Source organism: Lutra lutra, chromosome 10 (assembly GCF_902655055.1).
Source record: "Lutra lutra chromosome 10, mLutLut1.2, whole genome shotgun sequence".
Classification (NCBI taxonomy): Eukaryota; Metazoa; Chordata; class Mammalia; order Carnivora; family Mustelidae; genus Lutra; species Lutra lutra.
Window position 1 is genome coordinate 14,359,374 of NC_062287.1, and position 22,027 is coordinate 14,381,400.

Here is a 22,027-nt window from a genome sequence, read left to right on the forward strand (position 1 = left end):
AGGTGTCACAACTACCAATGTCAGGGTCCCCTGGGAATATTCTACCATGCACCTGGCCACTAACCACTGGCAAGGGTCTCTGGGTCGCCAGGGAGTAGACAGAATGACAGAGAAACCAGAAGAAAAATAGGAATGAACCACTTCTGCATTTCCTTGCCATTCAGAAAGTTTCAACTTTTCTTATCTTTCTCGTGCGCATGCGCACGTGTGTGTACGTTCGTGCATGTGTGCGTGTAGGTAAAAAATGCAGAGACTAAGAACAGGAAGCAAGAAAGAAAAAGCCTGGCTATGTCTGGACTGGGAGTGTCCTCCCACCCAGCCACCACCAGGAGGGCGTCCTTAGTCCTGAGAGTGGAATTCCACAGCAGCACGAAAATCCCATCCAGCAGTGCTCAGATGGGACATGAACAACCTGACTCTTCCCCCTTACCACCCTCACTCGTGAACGGGCATGAGGGCAGACTCTGAGCAGCTGTCATCTATCGCCCCCGCCACCCACCAAGTCCAGAGCAGGCAAAGGAAGTGCCTGCCTAGTGACACATGACTTAGAAATTGGTGGGGGTTGCGGGGGAAGGATGACCCATCCATCTATGGAAAAAATGGCCAACATCCATTTAACAGCGTCACTGTGCCCAAGACTCGTCATCCCAGAAATAACCAAGAGGCCCCCAAGAAGTGGGTGTTCAGCCGCCCTGTCTTCAGGGTGCTTCCAAGGTGGAGGGAGTGCCCAGGATTCCGAGAGAAGGCAAAGGGGGAAAGACATGAGCCATTTGTCAAATTGAGCAGAGTAGAAGGACTGTGTCCTTGCTGAGGACAGGGACATATCAGCGGGATCACCAGGAAAGGAGCAGCAGGGATCCCTGGCAGCATCCCTCCAAAGCCTCCAACTTACCCTGCTCTGCACCCCCGAAAAAAGCCACACTCGAGGGATGTTCAGGGGAGATGATCTGTTTATTGCAGCCAAAGATCCAAGCAATACGGCAAACTGCAAAAGAAACGCGGTCTGCTCCAAGAAGCAGACACATCACAGCAGCTGGGCCACAGAGGACCACTGAGTTCTTCTCCCCGCCACCCCTCCAACCACCCTGCAGCACGTTAAACCTAGAAAGTGCAAAAGTAGTTGGGTTTTCTCCTCCAAGTGCACAAAAAGCAGTAAGAACATTCCGTAATTTGCCTTTGGTGAATTAACTCAAAACATTGAGAAGTGATGGTTTCCCCCACCTCACCCAGTATAACTTTTGGGGTGGATGTAACACAATGTTTTATATTTGTATATAGAATATATCTATACCTATATACCTATGTGCAAATGCATCAGCAAACTTCAATAGAGGAAGACATCAGCAAGAGGCACAGGCTATCTGTCCTTAAGACAAATTGCAAGGAGATTTCTTGATTTATCACTCATTCCAACCACACCATGCCATCCTTATGGCCCGGGACTATCTTCTGGGACCTGGCCAGTATTTCCCATTGTCCATCTGCTTTACCTGACCTTGTAAATACTTACCAGCCCGACTTCCCCAAGGGGACTTCCAGGGAGAAAATATGGATCCAATCAGCTTTTCCTTTCTATAGATTGGGAATAACTGTGATTAGTCCATAGCTAAGGGGCAGGTAGACATTTTCAAAGCCAGTTTCAAGGCACCTCAAGGCATTTCAGTCCTGAAAAATTGTACTTTGTTCTTAGAAGTTCAGTCCCAGGGGTTGACCAGCCCATCTCTTTACAAGTGGCCTTTGATTAGGAGGAAGAGATAGACAGGGAGCTCCAAGACAACAGGAGAGGCAGGGGTAGTGGAGGAAACCAGCAGACTGGACCCAGCAGAGTGCAGTGATGGGAACATGCAGCTGGAAGTGGGGTTGGACCCCACCCCGCAGGGACAGGAGCAGCTTGCTGGCAGAAACTAGAAAGCAGGGTAGAGAAATGGCTGCTGTGGGAACATGTCACCAGTTCCCCACCTCTACTCAAAGAAGCCCCATCTTGTTCCCAACCTCATGGCTCTGGGGGAGGCAGCCCTAGGAGACCTCCAGAAGAGATTCTAAGAGGCTGCAAAAGAAAGCGCCCATGAGGGTGGGCAGCCGGGGGGGCCCCACTGGGTCAGGGCATTGAAAGGAATGAACCCAGAAGTCTGGGGCTTCTTGATGGAGAGTTAGGACTTCTTAGAATAAACCTAGGGAATCGCACAAAAACTTCCCCTAAATGTTACGCCTCCTGGAAAAAGAAAAGTGCCCCGCATCAGCACAGATCCCCACTCATCCTGGGAGAGGAGAGCACTTGAGAGGTTGCTGGAAAGTGAAATCTGCAGGCTGCGAAAGTATGTTCCAACCGCCCTTGGTCTCAGCTGGTATGAGATGCCCACCACCCATCGCTCCCCTCTTAGCTGGTTGGCTCCAAGAATGGGCTGTGCCCGCCCGTCCCAGGCATCCTGGTGGCTTAGCCCACTCCCATTGGCAGTGTGTTGATTGGCAGTTAGGTACGGAGCTGGACTCCCCCGACCCAGGAGCTGTGACCCAGGCTGTCAGTCCCCCACTCTTCACCCACTCTGCCTGGCCTGTCACCTTGTTCCCTGTGCACCTCTCCCTTCCCCTTTCCTTCCTTTCTTCCCTTCCCAGGGTCCAGATTCAGGACTCTCTTCCTTCTCCAACTCCAGCCCTGGAAGCAGTGGCTGCAGAGGTGGAATTAGATGCACCAAAAAAAAAAAAAAAAAAAAAAAGAAGAATCTTGGTTCCCACAGTGCTGACCTGACGGTTTCCAACTCTGTTATGTCTTTGTGTGTCCCCCCGGCGGCCGGCACGGTGCCCGGCACACAGGAGATGCTCAGTAAATGATGTCAAATTGAAGTGAATTAAACGTAACCTCCCGTACGCTCTTGTTCTCTCCCCAAATTGGCCACCTGCCTGGCAGAGGCAGAGAATGCTCCCTGAGACTGTCACATCCTGTCTCTACCCCCTTTCCTCAGACTGGTTCCTGCCTTGGACACTGACTCCCAGAGCCTGGGCAGGGTCTGAGCTCCTGGATAGGCTGGGGAAATGCTGAAGAAGGTCAGTCTGGGATGGGGATTGGGGGGGGGGGCCTTGCCAGCAGCTCTGCCCGCCTGCTCCATCCTTCCATCTCCCATCTGCCCTGGGAGAGGATCAGGCAGTGGACAGCCCAGGGCCCTCACCTCACCTCCCTGTCTAGCAGCCCGCAAAGGCCCTTGCCACAGGGAAAACTATGGCTCTGTTGGTTCAAACTGGAGACTGAGGAGCCAGAGGAGGGAAGGGCGGGACCCTCAGTCTTGCCAGTCTGAACCTGGTTCCCCACCCGTAAGGAATGGCTTGCTGCCTGGATCTCTGAGGGTCTTCCAAGGTAGAGTTCACGTCAGTAGGTTCTCTCTGTCTCTCTCCCTCTCTTGAGGCTTAAATAATTCCCTCTTAATGTGAGTAAAATGGCAGTGAAAGTTGGCTTTCCAGAAATGCTACTTGCCTCCCCACAGAGGGGGGCCCTGGGGCCTGGAGGGTGAAACATGGCGGCAGGATGTTTCCCTCAGGGCCTCCCCATCCCTGGAAAGGAAAAGCTAAAAACCCTGCTGAGGCTCATGGAGAAAGTTTGAAGAGAAGGCCCGAATGAAGGCCCCAGTCTGTACCTCAACTCCTCCATGGCCGTGTCCACCCTCCCCAGCCCCACACCCACACTGAGGGCCATCACCCCGCTGGAGAAGGCAGACTGTAACCAACTCCATTTTACCACGGGGCCCCACCTCTTCAGACCTTAGCCAACTTTGAAATTTCTCTGCTCTTAGTAGTCCACTATGGTGAAAAATGACCACTACCTGTAAGGATACAACCCATCCCCAGCCCAGCTCCGTGAGTCTTCATGTGACGCTCCCCCCGCCCCAATCCCAAGAGACTCGCAGCCAACAGAAACCCCCCTGAGGCTCCTGTGGTAACAGCTGTCGAAGGAGAGGGGGGTAAGAGCACAGGTCCTTGGGCCAAGGCTTTCCCTCAGTGCCCAGGAAATGCAGTCATCCCTTCAACATGCCCCCCCACCCAAGTGACAGGAGCCCTTAGCAGCCCCCAGCCTGACAGGGCTGCCTGGCCTGGAGCAGCTCGGAGAGCAGAGCCACGCCACGGCCCAGGCTTTCTTGAGGCAGCCCAGGAGAGCCCCTCAACCATCCGCAGATCTTCCCTGGGGCCCACCAGACCAGTCCACAAACAAGGCAGGCTGGGCCGATGACCCCCCCCACCCCCCGGGACCCTCGCTCAGGCCTCCTGCCTCCTCTCAGGGACAGGCAGTTTGAGACCACTTCTCCCTCCCCAGGGCCCACACGTCCCTCGTGCCATGGCAGGTTTCCCAAATGAAAGAGAGGTGAGTCACTCTTGGTGCAGGGTAGGGGGTACGAAGTGAGGGGTTTGGGAGGCCCCAGGTGGGCCCTGGGACCCTGGGTCAAGAGGAGCACACCAAGAGAGGGCAGGCGGCGGCACAGTGTGCAGGGTGGAGGGTGGGAGGAAGACAGCACGCGAGGGAGGGGCTGCGGGGCCGTGTTACTTGGGGCCATCGTCCGCGTTGCCCTCTCCGTCTGTCTTGCCCTCCTCCTCCGTCTTCAGGTCATCCGTGCTCAGTTTCTGCTCTTTTTTCCTCCTCACACACTTTACTACCATCAGCACCAAGATGACCACCGCCAGGAAGCCGCCCACGGAGGCGCCCACAATCACGGCCACTGTGGAGTCCCGCTCAGGGGGCTCTGGAAAAGGAAAAGAAACAGACCCCCCCTGAGCACCGGGGCAGGGAAAGGGAGCCTCCTCCACGGCCCCCTCCTCCCCGCAGCATACATCAGGTGGTCCTGACCGGACGCTTGGCACAGAAAGCACTGTAGTAAAAGCCACAATCAACCCAGGCCCCTGAGCTCTCTGCATCCACCCCAAAGTCGCAGGGCACCTCAAAGCCCCCGGGAAGGACAGTAAAATGCAGAACTTAAGAGCATGGGCTTTGAGATCAAATAGACCCAAACTGGAGTCCTAATTGTGTTATTCACTCATTGCATGACCTTAGGTGGCTGACTTCTCGTGATAGCACGTGCCCAACCAATGACCGTGGCATCATGACCATGATCAAGGTCATTATAAGGATAAGACCTGGTTCCAGTCCTCAGAGACCTGAGGAAGTAACAGGGATGCCCCCCCCCCGCACAAGCCAGAGCTCCCACCTCAGGAAGGCACAGCCCCTCCCAAGGAGCGGGGTGATCCCCCTGCTGGAGGGTGGGGCGGGGGACAGGCGGGGGACCCCAGGGCAGCCGGCTGCCCGCTCTGCCTGCCACTCACCTTCCATGAGGACCTGCAGGTAGATCTTTCCGTGGCCGCGGTGGCGGTCGGGCGGGTTCATGATATAGCAGTTGTAGGTGCCCGCATCCTCGAGCTGCACGTTTCTCAGTGTCACCGACACATCATACTTGCTGGGGTTCCCCGAGAACTCCACGCGGTCTCGGAACCGCTCCAGCTTCAGGTTGATGATCTTCATGCGGAACTGGAGGAACTGGGGAGGAGGAACCGCGTGAGCGAGCAGCTGCAAGGAGAGGGCGTCTCCCCCCGCACCCAACCGTGCACCTGGTTCCCTGGAAGAGAGGCGGCCACCTCCAGGTCTCTGCTGCCCTCCCAGGGCCACCCAGGTGTGACCACACACCTTCTGCCGAAGCCCTCTGGAGCAGACTGCCCACCAGGATCCCCAGGGTCCTGGTCCATGGCAAGGGGCAGATGGTGGGAAATGTGGGCTTCATGCCCAGGAGCTCCTGCCCCCTTCCTCCCCGCCGCCCCCCTCCGGGGACTCACCATCTCTTCAGAGCAGTTACTACACTCCTGGTAGGTCCAGTTCAGGGAGAACTGTTTATGGTTCACTGTGTAGCAGGAGTTGAATGTACAGGGCAGACGGGCATCAGAACCATTGAGGACGTTGAGTGTGGTAGGTACTGTGACCTCCATGGTGCGCCCCGGTGGCACTGTGGATAAAGTGACAAGCTGGTGAGGATTCTGGCTCATGGGGCCAGGGAGGCGGCAAGCCTTCTGCACCTGATGGGGAGAGGAACAGAGCCTTGGCCTTGGGCTGGGTCCCTTGGGTCTGAAATGAGTCAGGGAGTGGCATGGGGTGAGCAAAGCTCCCCAGGGTACCTGATGTGGCCCTTGGAGTAAAGCAAAGCTTGGGGGGGAGAGAAGTCGCCTATTAAGCCAGGGCAGATGAATGGCCCCAAGTCTTTCCCAGGACCATAGATGTGCAACCCCTCATCTGGCTGTCCTGCCCCAGCTCTACTATTGCCACCTGCTAGCGGAAGACCATGGACAAGGGACTCCACTGTGCCGGCCTCAGTTTCCCCCTTCTCAACTCTGCTGATCCAAAGCCTCTCCAGCCGAAGCTGCAGTGTCTCCCACATGGCAGAAAGCCTTCAGGACGGGTGAAGATTCAGAAGGCCTTGCTCTCTATGCACGAGGGCCACAGGAAAGCCCAGCCCCCTGCTCTTCCCCGGGTTTCTGGCAAGCAGGAAAAATGGCAGCCAAGCAGTGGGAGGTAAGAGGCATCCCAGAAGAAGAGGCGCAATTCCAAGGGACCAACGGATGCGTCTACAAGGACAGGAGTTCCTTCTGGAGATGTCAGACCTGGAAACGTCCCAGCAAGGAGCTGACATAGGCTGAAGGGGTGACAGGATGGGGACAGCAGATTTCTGTCCAATCCTATAAGGAGCACCAGGCCTAGTGTAGAAGAGCTGGGTGCTGGGGCTGCCCGGCCCCCTCGGACACCCTCAGCAGAGCAGAGGCTAGGGTGAGCTGAGGGAGCCCAAGCCCTTCCAGTTGAAGCCACAGGGATCTCCATGGGGCAGAAAGCCCTGGACACAGAATTTAAGGGGTTATCCACCCTCAGGGTCAGGCAAACACCTCTTTAAACTGCACACCATAGGTCCCTAACTGGCCTCACCCTAGTCCCAACCTTAATGCTAAGATTTTCTGCCAATATCATCAAAACCTCATCCCAAAATATTCATTTTGTTTATAAACAGTAACGTCCAGAATCAGCCACACATTCACTCATTTACCCCATATTTACAAGCTACTCCCCACGCCCCTGCACTTAGCCTACGCCCCAGGACTTACTGCTGTGAACAATAGTGGCAGAGTCCCCGCCACATGAAGTTTGCCATCTAGGGAAGGGAACACACCATAACAAGGAAGAAAATTATAATGTAACTATGTAGTGATGTCTGGCAGCTACTGTAAGAATTAAAGCAAAGCAAAGGGGTCTTATTTCCTACCCATAGTCAGGGAGGACTGCTCGGAGGAGCTGACGTGTAGGCAGCCCCTGACAAAGTGAGGAAGTGAGCCATCTCAAATCCTGAAGAAATCAAGTGCAAGGCAGTGGAGCATCAAGACCACAGTCCCAGTGGCTGGAATGAGATTCTTGGGTTTGAATCACAAGGAGCAGGGATCAAGGGGCAAATGGTAGGATCCCAGAGTTAGGCAGGGGCGACGCACCAGGGGCTCTGGGTGGCCAGAATTTGGGGATTCGGATTTTCTTCTGTGTGTATGATAAGAAGCCCTCTGGGGCTTGGGGGTGGGAAGCGGGAGGGGTGCAGAGGGGGGAGGGGCAGAGGGCGTGGCTAGGAAGCTATGGCTACAGAAAGAGCGTAGACTAGGAGATCCACCGAGACATGGGGCCCCTTCCAGCTCTGCCTTCGATCGCTGGGAGGATGTGGGCGAGCTCCTTCACCTTCCAAGGCCCAGTCCCCTGCTCCGTAAAACACAACTGATGACACCCGCCTCCTGGGGCTGCCATCATCTTTTTTTTTTTTTTTTAAAGATTTTATCCATTCGACAGACAGAGATCACAAATAGGCAGAGAGGCAGGCAGAGAGAGAGGAGGAAGTAGGCTCCCCACCGAGCAGAGAGCCCGACTCGGGGCTCGATCCCAGGACCCTGGGACCACGACCTGAAATGAAGGCAGAGGCCTCAACCCACTGAGCCACCCAGGTGCCCCTGCCATCATCATTTTAAAGAGATAAAATACTAAAAGCGTGATGCGCAGGCTGGCAGCTCCTGCTACCCTGCATTCTCCTTAAGTTCTGCCCCCCTAAACCGGAAGGCCTTCTGGGACAGTGTCCTGGCAGAGGGCAGCCGCTTGGAATTCCCCCAGCTCTGGCACCCGGGCCGGCCCTCGACTGCAGGCCGGAAGCATCGCCTGCAGGTCTCACCTTGCCAAACCGCGGTGTAGCACACAGCAGCTGGGCCCCTCCCCGGAATAAGCCGCAGTGCAGCCTGCAAATGGGGATGTCAGTCTGCTCAGCTCCTCCCCCGGGATGAGTGGCCAGGGCTCAGTTGATGGGACTTAAGGACAGGAGGGGCTCCGACCTGCTGGCCCTAGAGGCATTAGGCGTGCAGACCCACCTGCAGCGCCCTGGCTTCTGGGAGTGTGGGCTGCGCTCACTAGGGGAGCGTGACCTGGAGAGGCTGAGTGGGCCTGCCAAGAAGAACAAAGCCCATTTCCCGGATCCCCGCTCTCATCAGCATTATGAAAGCACCTAGCACAGCGCCAGGCAAGGAGGAGGTGTGCAGAAAATGCCACTGCCGCCCGCGCTCTGCAGAGGCAGAGAAATCTGCAGGGAGACAACCAGGCAGGGCCTTGTCCTGAGCTCACCTTTTACCCGAGCAAGGCCCCCGCTTCTCTAACCCCCTCCGAGTGCTGCTACCTTCCCAGGGCTCCTTCCCAAAAGGGGCCTCCGAGTGACCCCAGAAAGCAGGTGCTGTGAATAGGGCTGACCTATCTCTGGCCTCTTTCCCAGGTCAACCCCCATCCCTCAGATGAGAACTTGAATTCCACAGGCAGCCCCCTCCACTGAGAAGGAGCCAGCACCCTGCCGTGTGGAAAGGCAGAGCTGTGGGGAGGTCCTTTCTGGCTGGGCAGAGGGAGCCAAGGTGCAATGCGGAGTCCCTTTTCTTCCGGCAGCCCAGCCGCCTGATCCCGGAGGGAGGCCCCGGGAGGGACGCGTGCGCCCTCTAGTGGTCAGAGACAACTAGGGAGTCCCAAGCGCAGAGAGACGCGGGGATTGTCACAACAGAGGAAGCCAGGCGGTGCATCTCCAGAATTGGGGACCTAGACCCACCGCTTCCCCAGTGAGGCAAGTGAGGCACTGAGGGAAACACACAGAGGACACGGACAAGCCGGGGCCAGACCGTGCTTCCTGACTCCTACTCTAAGTCACCCACATCAGCCTGAGTCCCCTACCAAGGTTTTAGACCTCTCACCAATCCCCATTAAAGACGAAGAAAGCACCATGCAACAAGGTCAGAGCTGTGAGCAAAACCCCAGTAAACTCTGCGGCTCCCAGAAAGTAGCCAAGCCCGCAGCTAGGGCCATAGAAAGGACTTCCCAACAACAGAGTGCTTCCTGCAGGCCAGATGCTGTCTTACTCATTGCATAGATATGACCTCATTTGATACTTACAAGAGCCCTGTTACCACCCTGTTTTCCAGATGTTGCAACTGAGCACAAAGAAGTTACATGAATAGCCCAAGTTCACAGCTAATAAGTGACAAAGTTCCATTTTGGCCCAGGCTGCAAGGCTCCAGACAGGGGTGAGGGGTTGAGGCCTGGTGATACTCCAAGGCATGCCAGGGAACAACCCCGCCTCCGTTTCCCCCACCCCCCCGCCACCCCGCACTGTCTCCACAGCAGATCCAGGCCCAAACTGCCAGCCCCCAGCTCTGGAGGGGAATGGTACTGTTTAAAGGAACATCCATGAAAGGAAGCTCAGTCCTGGTTGTCCCATTTGGGACCAGGTCTGGGTCTCCTGATTTCCAACTGATAGAAAGGAAATGGGGATCAATGGGGGGTATAGTAAGGATGTGGCTTCTGGTCTTAGCTCCAAAGCATCACTGGCACCCAGGCCTCCCCCCCCTTTCTTGGGGGGCCACATTTGGGAACCCCAGGCCCCATGCTATCCACTGTTCTAACTGGCCCATCTTTCAGAGATCACACAGATTTGCTCGTCTCCTGCCAAGCTCTATCTCCTGCAAAGACAAAAGTGAATTCTCTCCACTCCTCTTTCCAACCCTACAGCAACCAATGAGGTAGGTTTATTTTCTTCTTAATTAAAAGAGAATAAGCAGAGGAATGGTCCTCCCCAACCTTCTGAGGCAGCCCCCTGCCTCCCAGAGGAGTGTGACACACAGACCCTGCCTCCTGCTTTCAGACCCTCCCCCACAGCAGGATCTCCATCTCCAAGCCAAGTCTACCCCTGGCAGCATGTCCTCACCACCCCTCCACTGGCTCCCTGTTGCTTTCAGGATCAAGTCCAGGCTCCTGGGCACAGCTTCCAACCCTTTGCCATCTGGGACCAACCTAAGTCTTGGCCTCCTCTCCTGCCAGCTCCCAACCATCCATGCTTCCTCCACACCGGTGATCTCCGACTCCTTACTTTTCCTGACAAACCCACCTTCTTTCACCCCTCATGCCTCTGCATACGTTTATGCTTCAGGCCGGGAATCTCATTCACCCTTCTCGACTTGGGGCCCTCTTCCCTATGCTGCAGGTCACAGCTCATGAGGCGTGCCCCAAGGATAGTTTGCCTAGCACCTGGGCCCTCTCCCTAGCCCTGTTCCTATCACTTCCAGGTGACTGGAAGGCAGAATGGCATTGTGGCCAAGCGGTAAGATCTTAGGCAAGAGAGTTAACCATCCAGACCTCAGTTTCCTCATCTGTAAAATGGGAGACAATAATAGAATGCGACTCCTAGGGCAGTTGTGAGGATTACATGACTTGCAAATGTATGAGGCTCCCAGCGATGCCCGGTACATAGCCCTCAACGAAGGCTCGCTGCTGTCATGATCAGCATCATTACGATTTATCATTAGGACACCCTGTGATGTTGTGCTGTCATTATCTGTTCGTGTGCCTGTGTCTGTGTCCCTTGAGAGGCTCTGGGGAACTGATTTCTACTCATTTTGGTGTCCCTGGGCCCAGAACAGCATGTGATGCCAGATGGGCATGCCATAAATGTCTGTGGAAGGAAAGAAAGGTATTTCCCCTCCGTGTCCAGAGCCCTGCAAATGCAGGCAGTGGGCCTGAGTGAGGACCGGACTCCACTTTCTAACCCTCGCCTAACTTAACTCAGACTTGGTAACAAGGCTGGTGACTGCAGAGCCGATGGTCTTAAGAAAAACTCTGGCAAGTCCAGTCATTCGGACTGTTTCTAGCTAAAAACTAGTCTCACATGCCTCTGCTGTGTGTATGGCAGATTGCCCAGCTGGTTATCCTCTATGATTTACCCGCTCTACAGTTATTCTCACAAACCCTTCCCCTGATGTGGTCCCCCCTTTGTCATTTGTCCCTTCACCTTGGAGACTGACGCCATTACAATCACCAAAATTCCACTGTCCACCTGAGCCCTTAGACTTGGAGTGCCAGGGCCTACCTCATCATAGCATCAGTCAAGTTCAAGTTCAAGATCTACCACCCAGGTTGCAGAGGCTCTAGCTTCCTCCCACCACCACCTTACAAGCCCCATTCCCTGACCTCTTCACTCTAGACCCCGTCCTCCCAGAAAACATTCCCTGGTCACAGTCATAGAGCCCCCTTCCTTTTTTCACTTAGATCAGGCTCTCATAAGACTGTCGCCCTTCCACAGGAAGCTCTCCCTTAGTGCCAAGGAAGTCACCTGTCCTCCATCCCTGGCTCCTTACACCCAGGTCATCACCCAACTCCCCGCCTCTTTGCCTGCCTTCAGATTCTTTGATCCATTATTGTTAATATAGCAGTACCATTTCAGGAACATTGGGGGCAGTAGAGTTCAACAGCTAGGTACTAGAAGTCAGACAAACCGGTTCAAATCTCAGCTCACCTTAAACTAGTCGAGTGACTCTCAGTTACTTAATTTAAGTAACTTACTTCATTTCTTTGTGCCTGTTTCCTCATCCATAATAGAAGGATCATGACAGCACCTACCTCATTCGATTACTGATTATCCTGAGGACTAAATAAGCCATACGGCCCCTGGGCGTGAGAAAAGCCCAACTATTATTGAGCACCTGCTGTATGCCGCAGCTTTACACAAAACCCAGGCATTCTCCAGTTTACCCACGAAAGAACCAAAGCTCAGAAGGGTCAAGTCACTTGTCTATGGTCATGAAGTAAAGGTGATTTTAAACCAGGAACTGATTCCAAGGCTCACCGTCTTTGTATGGCCCAGTCTTTGTATGGCCCAGGCTTCCATAACATTCCTGCTCTGTTGTTAATATGTCCTGTAACTCGGCAAAGCTAATAGGCCTTATGACGCAAGCTGCCAGGGGCTCTGTGTCGGCTCTGTCTAGCACTCCTGCCCAATATCCAACCCAGCACCCAGAGAAAGACAAGGAGAAGGAGGGAAGGAGGAGGGAGGATACTAACGGGGACTAACCCCCACTGACAATCCCTGGGCTTGACCAACTACTACATCAGCAATGAGTAAGTTTAGGAGCAAGAAGGAAACTACCTATAAAGCAGGCTTGCAAATAACTCTCTAGCCCACCTACTCACCAGGAAGTCCTGAGTGGTCCAATGTGAAATTAGAAATTAACATTCGGATCACTTGACAAGGCCCTCTGCAAGGCTGGGCTGGTCTTAAAGGGCCATAGCCACACTCAGCCAAAGAGTTCCTTTTTTTTTTTTTTTTCTTTTTTTCCTGATCCTTTCACCTGACTCCCTCCTCCACTCCATCTGGCCCACGCCAGAGGCCTCCATCAGCGCTTGCTTCAGCAAGTCTCTCCCCAATGCAGAGACCATACTTCAAGCCTGATTTCCCCCCCCCCACCCCGCCCTGCTCCCAGACACATTTCCACAAATCAATGGTACAGATTTCCAGGAAACAAGACCCAGACTCAACTTTCTACCTCCCACTCCCCCAAACATTCTTTCCTAATATCCTAAATCCACCAGATTCCAAAGATCATGGTCCACAAGAGAAGCCCCTTAAGAGAGCATGAAGACCCATATTTGCAGCAGCTTAGAAAAAATCCACGAAGAGACTTTGCAGATCGACCTATCCTCCTCCCCAACCCCCACGTAAGTCCATTTCAGGGGGACCCAAAGAAAAATCACTTCCCGTGATAACTGTCACCCCTGAGGAACACTCAGATCCCCGACCCAACATTTCTGTGACCAGCTCGTCCCAGCGTTATGCAGACCCAACAATGTCTTCCCCCAATCTCCGGTACCTCCCTTCCCAAGGACATGAAGGGAAGCTCCAGCAATGTCTCCTTTCCTGCCCCCGGCCCCCATCCTCTTTCCAGCTGTGGCTACACTTCTGGACCCTCAGGAGCATGCAGATGTGCAGTCTAACTTACCCAAAGAGAAAAAGAGACTGAGCCCCGTGAGACTGAAGGCAGGGCGAGGTAGCCAGGCATCTCTGTGCATTTTCAGAGACTGAGATGTTAGTCGGGTGGGGTAAGGGAGAGGGTGATTTGAGGGGCCGAGGGCTACAAGGGAGGAATGGTTAGATGCTAAAAAAAAAATGCACAGAGGTACTTCAAAGACACATACAACATTAAGGAAGCTTTATTTCCATCTCTCTAATATGGCCGGCTTGTATGTTGCTGCTAAAAAGAGAGAGGGAGTGTGTAAGGGAGAGAGAGAAAAAGGGGGATGGAGTAAATTCTGTGGTTGGTGGATTTTGAAAAGCAGGTGGGAGGGCATAAAAAAGTCTTTCTGAAAAGAACAAAGTTCCCCAGGATTTTTTTCCCCCTAAACCAAGAACTAAACCAAGTCCTGCCTCCCTTCTTCTTCTTTCTTCTTTCTTCTTCTTCTCTTGGATGACTGTTGGGATTTAAAGGTTGTTAGAGAAGCTCATTCATTTCAAAACCCTATAAAGTGAGGGGGGGACTCTTTAAAACACCCCAAAAAGGAGATGCTTGTTTTGTGTTATTTGGAAAGGGTTCTGGGAAGTGAGTTGGGGAGAGTTTCTGGAAATGAGGACTTCCTCATTTTTCTACCATTACCACTGAAAACAGAACATGTCAAAGCAGGTTGGTGTAAAAACACCTAAGAGATCTTACAATGGAATGTAATATGAACCTTTGGGGAATCCTGACACCCAGTCAAATCAAGAGTAAAAAGACATTTTTTGAGAAAATTGGGAAAAAATAAATGTGGGCTAGGTATTAAATTATATTCATGAATAATTCTTAGTTTTGTTGGGTGTGATAAAATATTGTTATGTTCTTGAACATCTTTTTCTGTTGTTTTTTTTTAATTCCTTATTAAATTCAATTTAGTTAACATATACTGGATTTTTAGTTTCAGGGGTGGAGTTCAGTGGTTCATCAGTTGCCTGTAACACCCAGTGCCCATTACATCATGTGACCTCCTTAATGCCCATCACCCCCCCACACACTCCCTCCCCTCCAGCAACAAACCCTAGTTTGTCCCCTAGAGTTAAGAGTCTCTTATGGTTTGTCTCCCTCTCTGATTTCATCTTTGTTTTTCCTTCCCTTCCCCTATGATCATCTGCTTTTTCTTAAATGCCACATATGAGTGATATCATATGGTATTTATCTTTCTCTGACTGACTTACTTCACTTAACACTGTACCCTCTCGTTCCATCCACGTCATCGCAAATGGCAAGATTTCATTCTTTCTGAAGGCTGAGTACTATTCCATTGTGTATCTACACCATATCTTCTTTATCCGTTCCTCTGTCGATGGACATTTGGGCTCTTTCCGTAGTTCGGCTTTTGTGGACATTGCTGCTATAAATACTGGGTTGCATGTGCCCCTTCAAATCGCTATGTTTGTATCCTTTGTATAAATACCTAGTAGTGTGATTGCTGGGTCGTAGAGTAAGTATTTTAAGCTTTTTGTGGAACCTCCATACTGTTCTCCAGAGTGGCTGCACCCGTTTGCATTCCCACCAACAGTTCAAGAGGTCTCCCCTTTCTCTGGATCCTCGCCAACACTTGCTGTTTCCTGAGTGGTTCATTTAAGCCATTCTGACCAGTGTGAGATGGTATCTTACTGTGATTTTGATTTGAACATCTTTATCTATTATACATGCTGGAGTGTTAAAGTGAAATGATAGGGTGGCTTGAAGTTGCTTTAAGTATTACACACACACACACACACACACACACACACACACACACACAAGGAGTGGCGGGTAGGTGACCTGAGTCTGGACATAGCTGTTCATGGTTGAACCTGGTGGCCAGTGCACAGAGCTCATTACACAGTTCTGTCTTCGGTGGTGCAGGTTTGAAAACTTTCCATTTGAAAAAAGAAGGAAAAAATAGCCAAACATCGCAAGTACAAGGACTTGGGTTGGAGTACCAAGGTGGCCCTTCTGGGGAGACGTTCAGTAGAATGGAGGTTTCTGTGCAGCAATCCCTCACACTTGCCCAGAGCCACCGAGGCACCAAAGAGGGAACAGCTCATACTTATGAGTAATAACTCTGTGCCAAGTACTTCACAGGTGATATCCCGACTGAACTCTAGCCCTCGGATGGGGATTTCTTCTTCTCTTTTTTTAATTGCAAATGGGGAAACTGAGGCTAACAGACCTTAACCCACCCAAGATGACACATGTTAGGTGGTGAGGGCAGAGTCAGAGCCAGGATTCAAACTGAGATCTGTGTGAGCCAAGGGGTACTTCCAGTATTCTACACAACCCATCACCAAGGGGAAGAGACCCCAGACCTCCCATCAGGTTGTTTAGAGACACAGGGAAGAGAAGACTGGAATGGACAAAGCGAGGGACCTTTGCACAGGCTATGAGGAGAGGGTGCTAGAGCGCGGGGTATGGAGGAACAGAATGGGAGCCCAGTGCAGTGTTTGGCTCAGAGCAGGCAGACAACACACAGGGATACGTAGTCGCTGCAAGGAGCAAGCCTGAATGACCAAAGCGAAGAAGGAATGAAGAACGAATGAATGAATTTGAAGAGGAAATGGGGGAAGGCAGACATCGTGCTGAAAGTGAAATCAGCCCCCAAGATTGCTGAAACTGTTCTGGGCTGGAAGGAGTGACGTGGGCCGGGTTTTGGTGGTGGGGGGGTAGTTGCTGAAGGCAGAGGGAAGAGAGGTGCCTCTAGGCACCCAGATCTTCACAGACTCCATCACTTAACTCGGGTCTGGCTGTGGCTGGTTTAGCAGGTTCCTCCACACAGGGAGCACAGCCCAGGGGAAGGGAGATCAGCAAAGGAGCAGAGGGGCAGCCTAGGGAAAAGTGTCCTCCAGCGGCCACAGCCTGCGTCCATCCCACAGCCCTCCTCCACCACCAGCAGCTGCCTGGCTCTCCAGTGTGCCCAGAGGAAGAGGCTGGCCTCCCGCCGGCCCCAGCAACGCCAGCCCGCCACCCCGGGTCTGCAGCTCAGCCACCCAAGCTGCCGCAGGCACATGTCAGCCGGAGAGTTTTGGTTTGACGTAGCCGGCCTCCTCCTTTTCCTTAATGTCGTGGAGGGTGACTGTGGGGCTCAGGGAAGCTGCTTCCTTGGCTCACTGGGTCTCACGTAGGGTCCAGAAACTTCTATTCTGGGGACATCTGAGATAAGGAATGTCCCTCTGCTTCTATCCAAAATTTGGGAAAGGGAAACCATGTGTACAATTTATAACAGAATAGCCTTTATGCAACTCAATCCCCCAGGACTAAGGGTCAAAAGATCAGGGGCAGAAGGGTGAGGCAGGAGGAGGGCTACGGCAGAACCTTCCATGGTTCACCTGGGCCTCCAAATGCCCATTTGTTCCCTGGGAGCCAGCAAAGCCAGGGAAGCTGAAACTCAAAGAGGTGTTTGACAGAATGACGACACCAATATCAAAAAATGGGCTATGGGGGGAGTAAAGTCCTATATTTTGGCATTTCTACCCGGTGCCATTTACCCATGAATATTTTATTAGATAATATTCAGTCACCCACCCTGCTGGGAGAAGCAGTGTTCTCAGTAATCCAAAGGAATGTAGTTTCCGTTTGTCTTTGGAATGTCCAATCCCAATTCTACAGAGAGCCTCCCTAGCCCGTTTGCCTTAAAGCCTCACTTCTCCAAGCGTGGTCCCGGAACAGAATCGCAGTGTCACGTGGGAGCTGCTGAGAAATGCAGAGCCACAGGCCCCACCTCAGACCCATGAGACCACAGTCTGCATTTTTTTTTTTAAGATTTTATTTATTTGACAGACAGAGATCCAAGTAGGCAGAGAGGCAGGCAGAGAAGGCGTGGGGAGCAGGCTCCCTGCTGAGCAGAGAGCCCGATGCGGGGCTTGATCCCAGGACCCTGGGATCATGACCTGAGCTGAAGGCAGAGGCTTAACCCACTGAGCCACCCAGGCGCCCCACAGTCTACATTTTTAATAAGATCTCCAGGTGCTTCTCGAGCACATTCAAGTCTTGACTTCAACTAACAGTAAAAGATTTGCAATCCATGAGCAAGGGGCAACAAGAAGCCAGGTCCAGGAAGCAGGAGCAAGTGGAGGATGAGACGCTGGTCCCAGGGTCTGCAGAGCCAGAGGAATAACAAAGCCGGGGACTATTCTACTCACCTCTCCTCTGCCACAAGCCCATCTCCAGCCCTTGCATACTGGGTGGCTCCTCTCACCCAGCCCAGCTCTTCACATCTTGGCATCCTTCCTTTGCTGTTTCTTCCTCTGGGAGTGCCCCTCCTCTCTTGTCTGTTCAGCAACCTCCTAGTCTTTCTTCAAAACTCTGCTGCCTGGGTGGCTCAGTGGGTTAAAGCCTCTGCCTTGGCTCAGGTCATGACCCCAAGGTCCTGGGATTGAGACCCCACATTGGGCTCTCTGCTCAGCGGGGAGTCTGCTTCCCCTCTTTCTCTGCCTGCCTCTCTGCCTACTTGTGATCTCTGTCTGTCAAATAAATAAAGTCTTTAAAAAAAAAAATCAGCTATGAACTCACCTCTTCCTTACCTCCTATGTACACCTTCCCTCTGTGCACCTGCGACACTGGGTACATTCACTCATTTATTTATCAACTCCCCCATTCAACAAACTCAAATATCCACTTAATGTCCCCCATGCACCAGATACCAGGCTAGAAGCTAGAGACTCAACCGCCGATGAAATACAGCTCACCCTCCTCCCATTCTAGATGGGGAGTCAAAGGTATAAACTCCCCTCAACAAGGGGTACAGGAACAAAGGTACACCCAGTATTGCCTGGATATCAGAAAGGATTGTCATTTTTTTGTTTACCTGTCTTGTCTCCCCAACTTAACTACAGCTAAGGACAGGGGGTGGGTCTCATTTTGAGTTTGAGCAGAGCCTCTCCCTTGTCTCTGAGCACATGAGAATAAATAAATAAATCTGGGTAAAGGGCAGAAACTCCATCAGCCTGAACTTACGCAGCCAAGGTGAGGTAGAACCCCAACCGGAAGCCAGGTCCAGCAGCTCCCTGTACGTGCTGTCCCACGCCATTTCTAGGAATCCCATTAACAAGGGATTGACCCACGTGGAGTCAGATGTTGCAAAAGACACAGAAAAGACCTAAAACAAGGTCTCTAAGAGCTTACGATCTCTGAGAAAATAAAGCCCCACACCCATGAGACAACTGGAGAATGTTAGCAGATAAGATCCGGTAAATGGAGACACATTCAGGGAAATGTTAGAGAGAGGACTGAAGCAGAGCCTTGAAAGAATGTTGATTTGGGGGGCACCTGGGTGGCTCAGTAGGTTAAAGCCTCTGCCTTCTGCTCAGGTCATGATTCCAGGGTCCTGGGATCGAGCTCCGCATCGGGCTCTCTGCTCGGCGGAGAGCCTGCTTCCCCCTCTCTCTCTGCCTACTTGTGTTCTCTGTCTGTCAAATAAATAGATAGAATCTTTAAAAAAAAAAAAAAAACAAGAATGTTGATTTGAACAGGCAAGAAGGGACAAGGGAAACACCAAGAGCAAAGGCTCAGAAGCAGAAAGGACTTGGGTATATGGAACAGAGGAGTCCTGCCATGGAAAAAAAAAAAAGAGAGAGAGAGAGAGGAATGGATAGGTAGACAACAGTCTCAGAAGGCCATGAACGTAAGATGTGGGGTTCAGACAGGTGCTTTGAAAGTTCTGGGACAGGCCAATCACTGTTGCTCTCATCATCTATAAAATAAGCAAGGTTTAAGGGTTGCCTGGGTGGCTCAGTCTGTTAGGTGTCTGCCTTGGGCTCAGGTCATGATCCTGGAGTCCCAGAATCTAGCCCCTCAGTGGCCTCCCTGCTGGGGGTGGGCTGAGGGGGGAGTGATATTTTCTTCTCCTTCTTCCTCTCCTCCTCCCCTGTTTGTGCTTGCTTTCTCTCTCCAATAAATACATAAAATCTTTTTTTTTTTTTTAGAGAGAGGTTTTAGCCTTCTGAGAGAACTCTGAGTTCCTTTATTTTTTGGTAAAGAAGACATGTTTTGAGAACTGAGTTTTACAGAAGTGGTTATGGATTGCCTGATCTCTCTTGAGGAGGACCAGACCACATTCAAGAGCTAGCTGGCCTGGACAGGTCAAGAGTCCTTAGAAACTTTGTTTTTTCTTAAAAGGGGATAACTGGTCTGTGTTGAAACAAAATTTGCAAGCTAAGATTTTTTGGCTCTAAGTGACCGAGTTCATTTAGGGGAAGCATGCCCCCTCCCAAACCCACATACACACACGCAAATGTGCGTGCGCACGGCTAGTGTTTTATATGATAAGCTGCCAATGCAGACATGGAAGCATGCTGGCCAGCCAAAGGGAGACAAAGCCGGGTGGGAAACCAGGAACAAAGAGTAAAGGGCTGGTGGAAGGCGGCAGCCTTTTCCAGGAGACACATTTTCTCCACGTCCCTGGGGACAGGCTGAAGTGTTTTCAGTTCCAACAGCCAAGCTCTGAGGCTGCCAACTTCTCCATTATTCATGGGGGGCCCCACCCCCTCCCCCTTTCAAGGCCCGATTTCCTTTGGCAAAAGCCTGCATACTTCTGGAAACCTTTGAATGTGGGAGCATCTGGTGTTCCAGGGACTTAAACTAGTGCAAATGTAAGCAACAGAAGCACTAGCTGAAGGCTCGACCACAAGGAGATCCAGCTGGCTGTCTCCAGGAGCTCTCCCACCCGTGGAACGCGCCCCCCACCCCCCAGCAAAACCCTTCCAGAAGCTCAGCGTCCTAGCTCTCTCTTCCTTTGGGTGGGAAGAGGGATTTAGGTGTGTTGGGTTAAAGGGCTTTCTGCCCATAGAAATAAAAATTAATGAGAGACGGGGACTGAATCACCGTTAGACCAACCCAACTAGGGAAGAACACAACTGGAAGGGGCTGGAGGGTCCACACCAGGCACTGGCACCTAAGCGACCCCATGTAGTCCTCACAAAAAGACCCTTTGAGTCTCTATTTTATATATAGGGGAATCAGCCACAAAGAACTGAAGTAAATTTAGCAAAAGGCAGAGCCAGGATTTGAACCAGGCCTGTTTGAACTTGAAGCCCATTCCCTACACCATATTCCTTCATGCTCCTGCATTTAACAGACGACCACCCCTAGGAGAAGAGCATGAAGAAGCAAGCAGATCTTCTCACGGTCCCCACAGGGTTGTTCTGGTATGAGGCAAAATTAATATGTGACAGCTGTGATTTCCACTCCCCACCTTGACTTGAGGACTGTGTATCAAAGAAAGGTTTGTGGGGAGGTAGGATTGGGAGAGAGAAGTAAGCTTCCTCTTCCTCCTCCTCCTCAGTTATAACTGCTCCACCCAGAATGAAAACCAAACTTTGAATGACTCAAGTTCAAATCTGGACCAGTCCACCCCTGCAGGGGCAGTGCCCACACTTCCCTATCCAAGCACCCCCTGCAGGAGCATTTGGGTAACTGCACAGCCCACCCTCCAGCTCTCACCTCAGTATATTCTCTTTGATCCAGATTACCAGAATTAAAATCCTCATCCATCCACCTAACTCATATCCTCAAAGTCCTCCTCTTCTGCAGATATTTCAGGAAGTAAAAAAGGACCCCTAACCCAGGAAAGCATGTTACTTAACAACCCCCAAATGAAATCACTTCCTTTCCATGAATTCTTAGGATATGAAAGTCTTTCTCTCTGTTCTACTTACTATGGCAGTGACCATGTGTCACTTCTCTGGTATGTGTTGGACAGGATGCATGTATTACAAATTATTGACATATTCCTTATTTAGAGTAACAGGTGAGAAGGATGCATTCAATGACTCTCGGCCACAACTGACCAAGAACAGAGGCTACAGGACAGGACTCCAAACAGACACCCAAGAACAGTTGGTAAAAGAGAAAGAAGTAATAATGGGTGTGTCCTGAAGTTTGGAGAGTTAGGAGAATCCTTCAAAAATGTAGCTCCAGGGAGTGCCTGGGTGGCTCAGTTGGTTAAGCATCAGAATCTTGATTTTGGCTCAGGTCATGAACTCAGGGCTGTGAAATCGAGCCCCACACTGGGTTCTGAGGGGAGTCTGCTTGAGGTTCTTTCTCTCCTTCTTCCCTCTGCCCCTCCCCAACTCTAAAAGGAAAAAAAAAACTCTTCTTGAGATTAGGTGGTGGTGAAGAGGAGGTCTGAGCAGAGCCCAGGCTAGAAATGGGAGCTCAGAGCCAAAAAGCCTTTATTTATTTTTTCTTGAAGATTTTATTTATTTGAGAGAGAGAGCACAAGAGGGAGGAGAGGCAGAGGCAGAGGGAGAAGCAAACTCCCCCAAGGAACAGGAAGCTCAACACAGGGCCTGATCCCAGGACCCCAGGATCATGACCTGAGCCGAAGGACGATGCTTCACCGACTGAGCCACCCAGAAGCCCCAAGAACCAGAGGATCTTCAAAACAAACCTCATTAAATCTTACGATGGTAACCAAAAAGTATAGGAACCTCACCTTTCAGACCAAGAGCGACATCGGAGGCTGTCCACTTTGGCAGCCCGGGAGCACCACTTCTGAAAAAGACACATGCCCACGCTCCAGCTCGATGCCTCCGGTGAAGCCCAGCGAAGAGCCGTTCGATACCCAGCCAGGCCAGCAGGGCCCGGGCTAAATCCTTCAGCGGTATTCATAGCCCACTCCAACCTGCTCACGGTCCCAGGGCCAACACCGCCTCCAGTG

At 51.9% G+C, this 22,027-nt stretch overlaps 1 protein-coding gene across 3 annotated transcripts; it reads right to left on the reverse strand.

Annotated features, from left to right (window-relative positions):
• Nucleotides 1–915: 915 nt before the first annotated feature.
• SCN2B (sodium voltage-gated channel beta subunit 2) lies at nucleotides 916–21,991 on the reverse strand. Of its 3 annotated transcripts, none has more exons than XM_047690294.1 (4): nucleotides 21,803–21,991; nucleotides 5,806–5,972; nucleotides 5,302–5,512; nucleotides 916–4,724 (listed from the first exon to the last, which is right to left on the reverse strand). In XM_047690294.1, exons 2-4 carry the CDS (start codon nucleotides 5,953–5,955, stop codon nucleotides 4,525–4,527), a joined length of 561 nt encoding a protein of 186 aa, XP_047546250.1. In that variant the 5' UTR covers nucleotides 5,956–5,972; nucleotides 21,803–21,991; the 3' UTR covers nucleotides 916–4,524. The 3 variants fall into 3 exon arrangements, with proteins under 3 accessions (XP_047546250.1, XP_047546249.1, XP_047546251.1); XM_047690293.1 differs by lacking the exon at nucleotides 21,803–21,991 and adding an exon at nucleotides 13,336–13,606; XM_047690295.1 differs by lacking the exon at nucleotides 21,803–21,991 and adding an exon at nucleotides 8,211–8,358.
• Nucleotides 21,992–22,027: the final 36 nt, after the last annotated feature.

Coding starts and splice junctions, on each gene's coding strand:
- SCN2B (XM_047690293.1), bottom strand. CDS start 13,405: ATGCACAGAGATGCCTGGCTACCTCGCCCTGCCTTCAGTCTCACGGGG. Junction 5,973..13,335: donor CAGTCTCTTTTTCTCTTTGG/GTAAGTTAGACT, acceptor CTTTATCCACAG/TGCCACCGGGGCGCACCATG. Junction 4,725..5,301: donor CCTGCAGGTCCTCATGGAAG/GTGAGTGGCAGG, acceptor TTCCTTTTCCAG/AGCCCCCTGAGCGGGACTCC.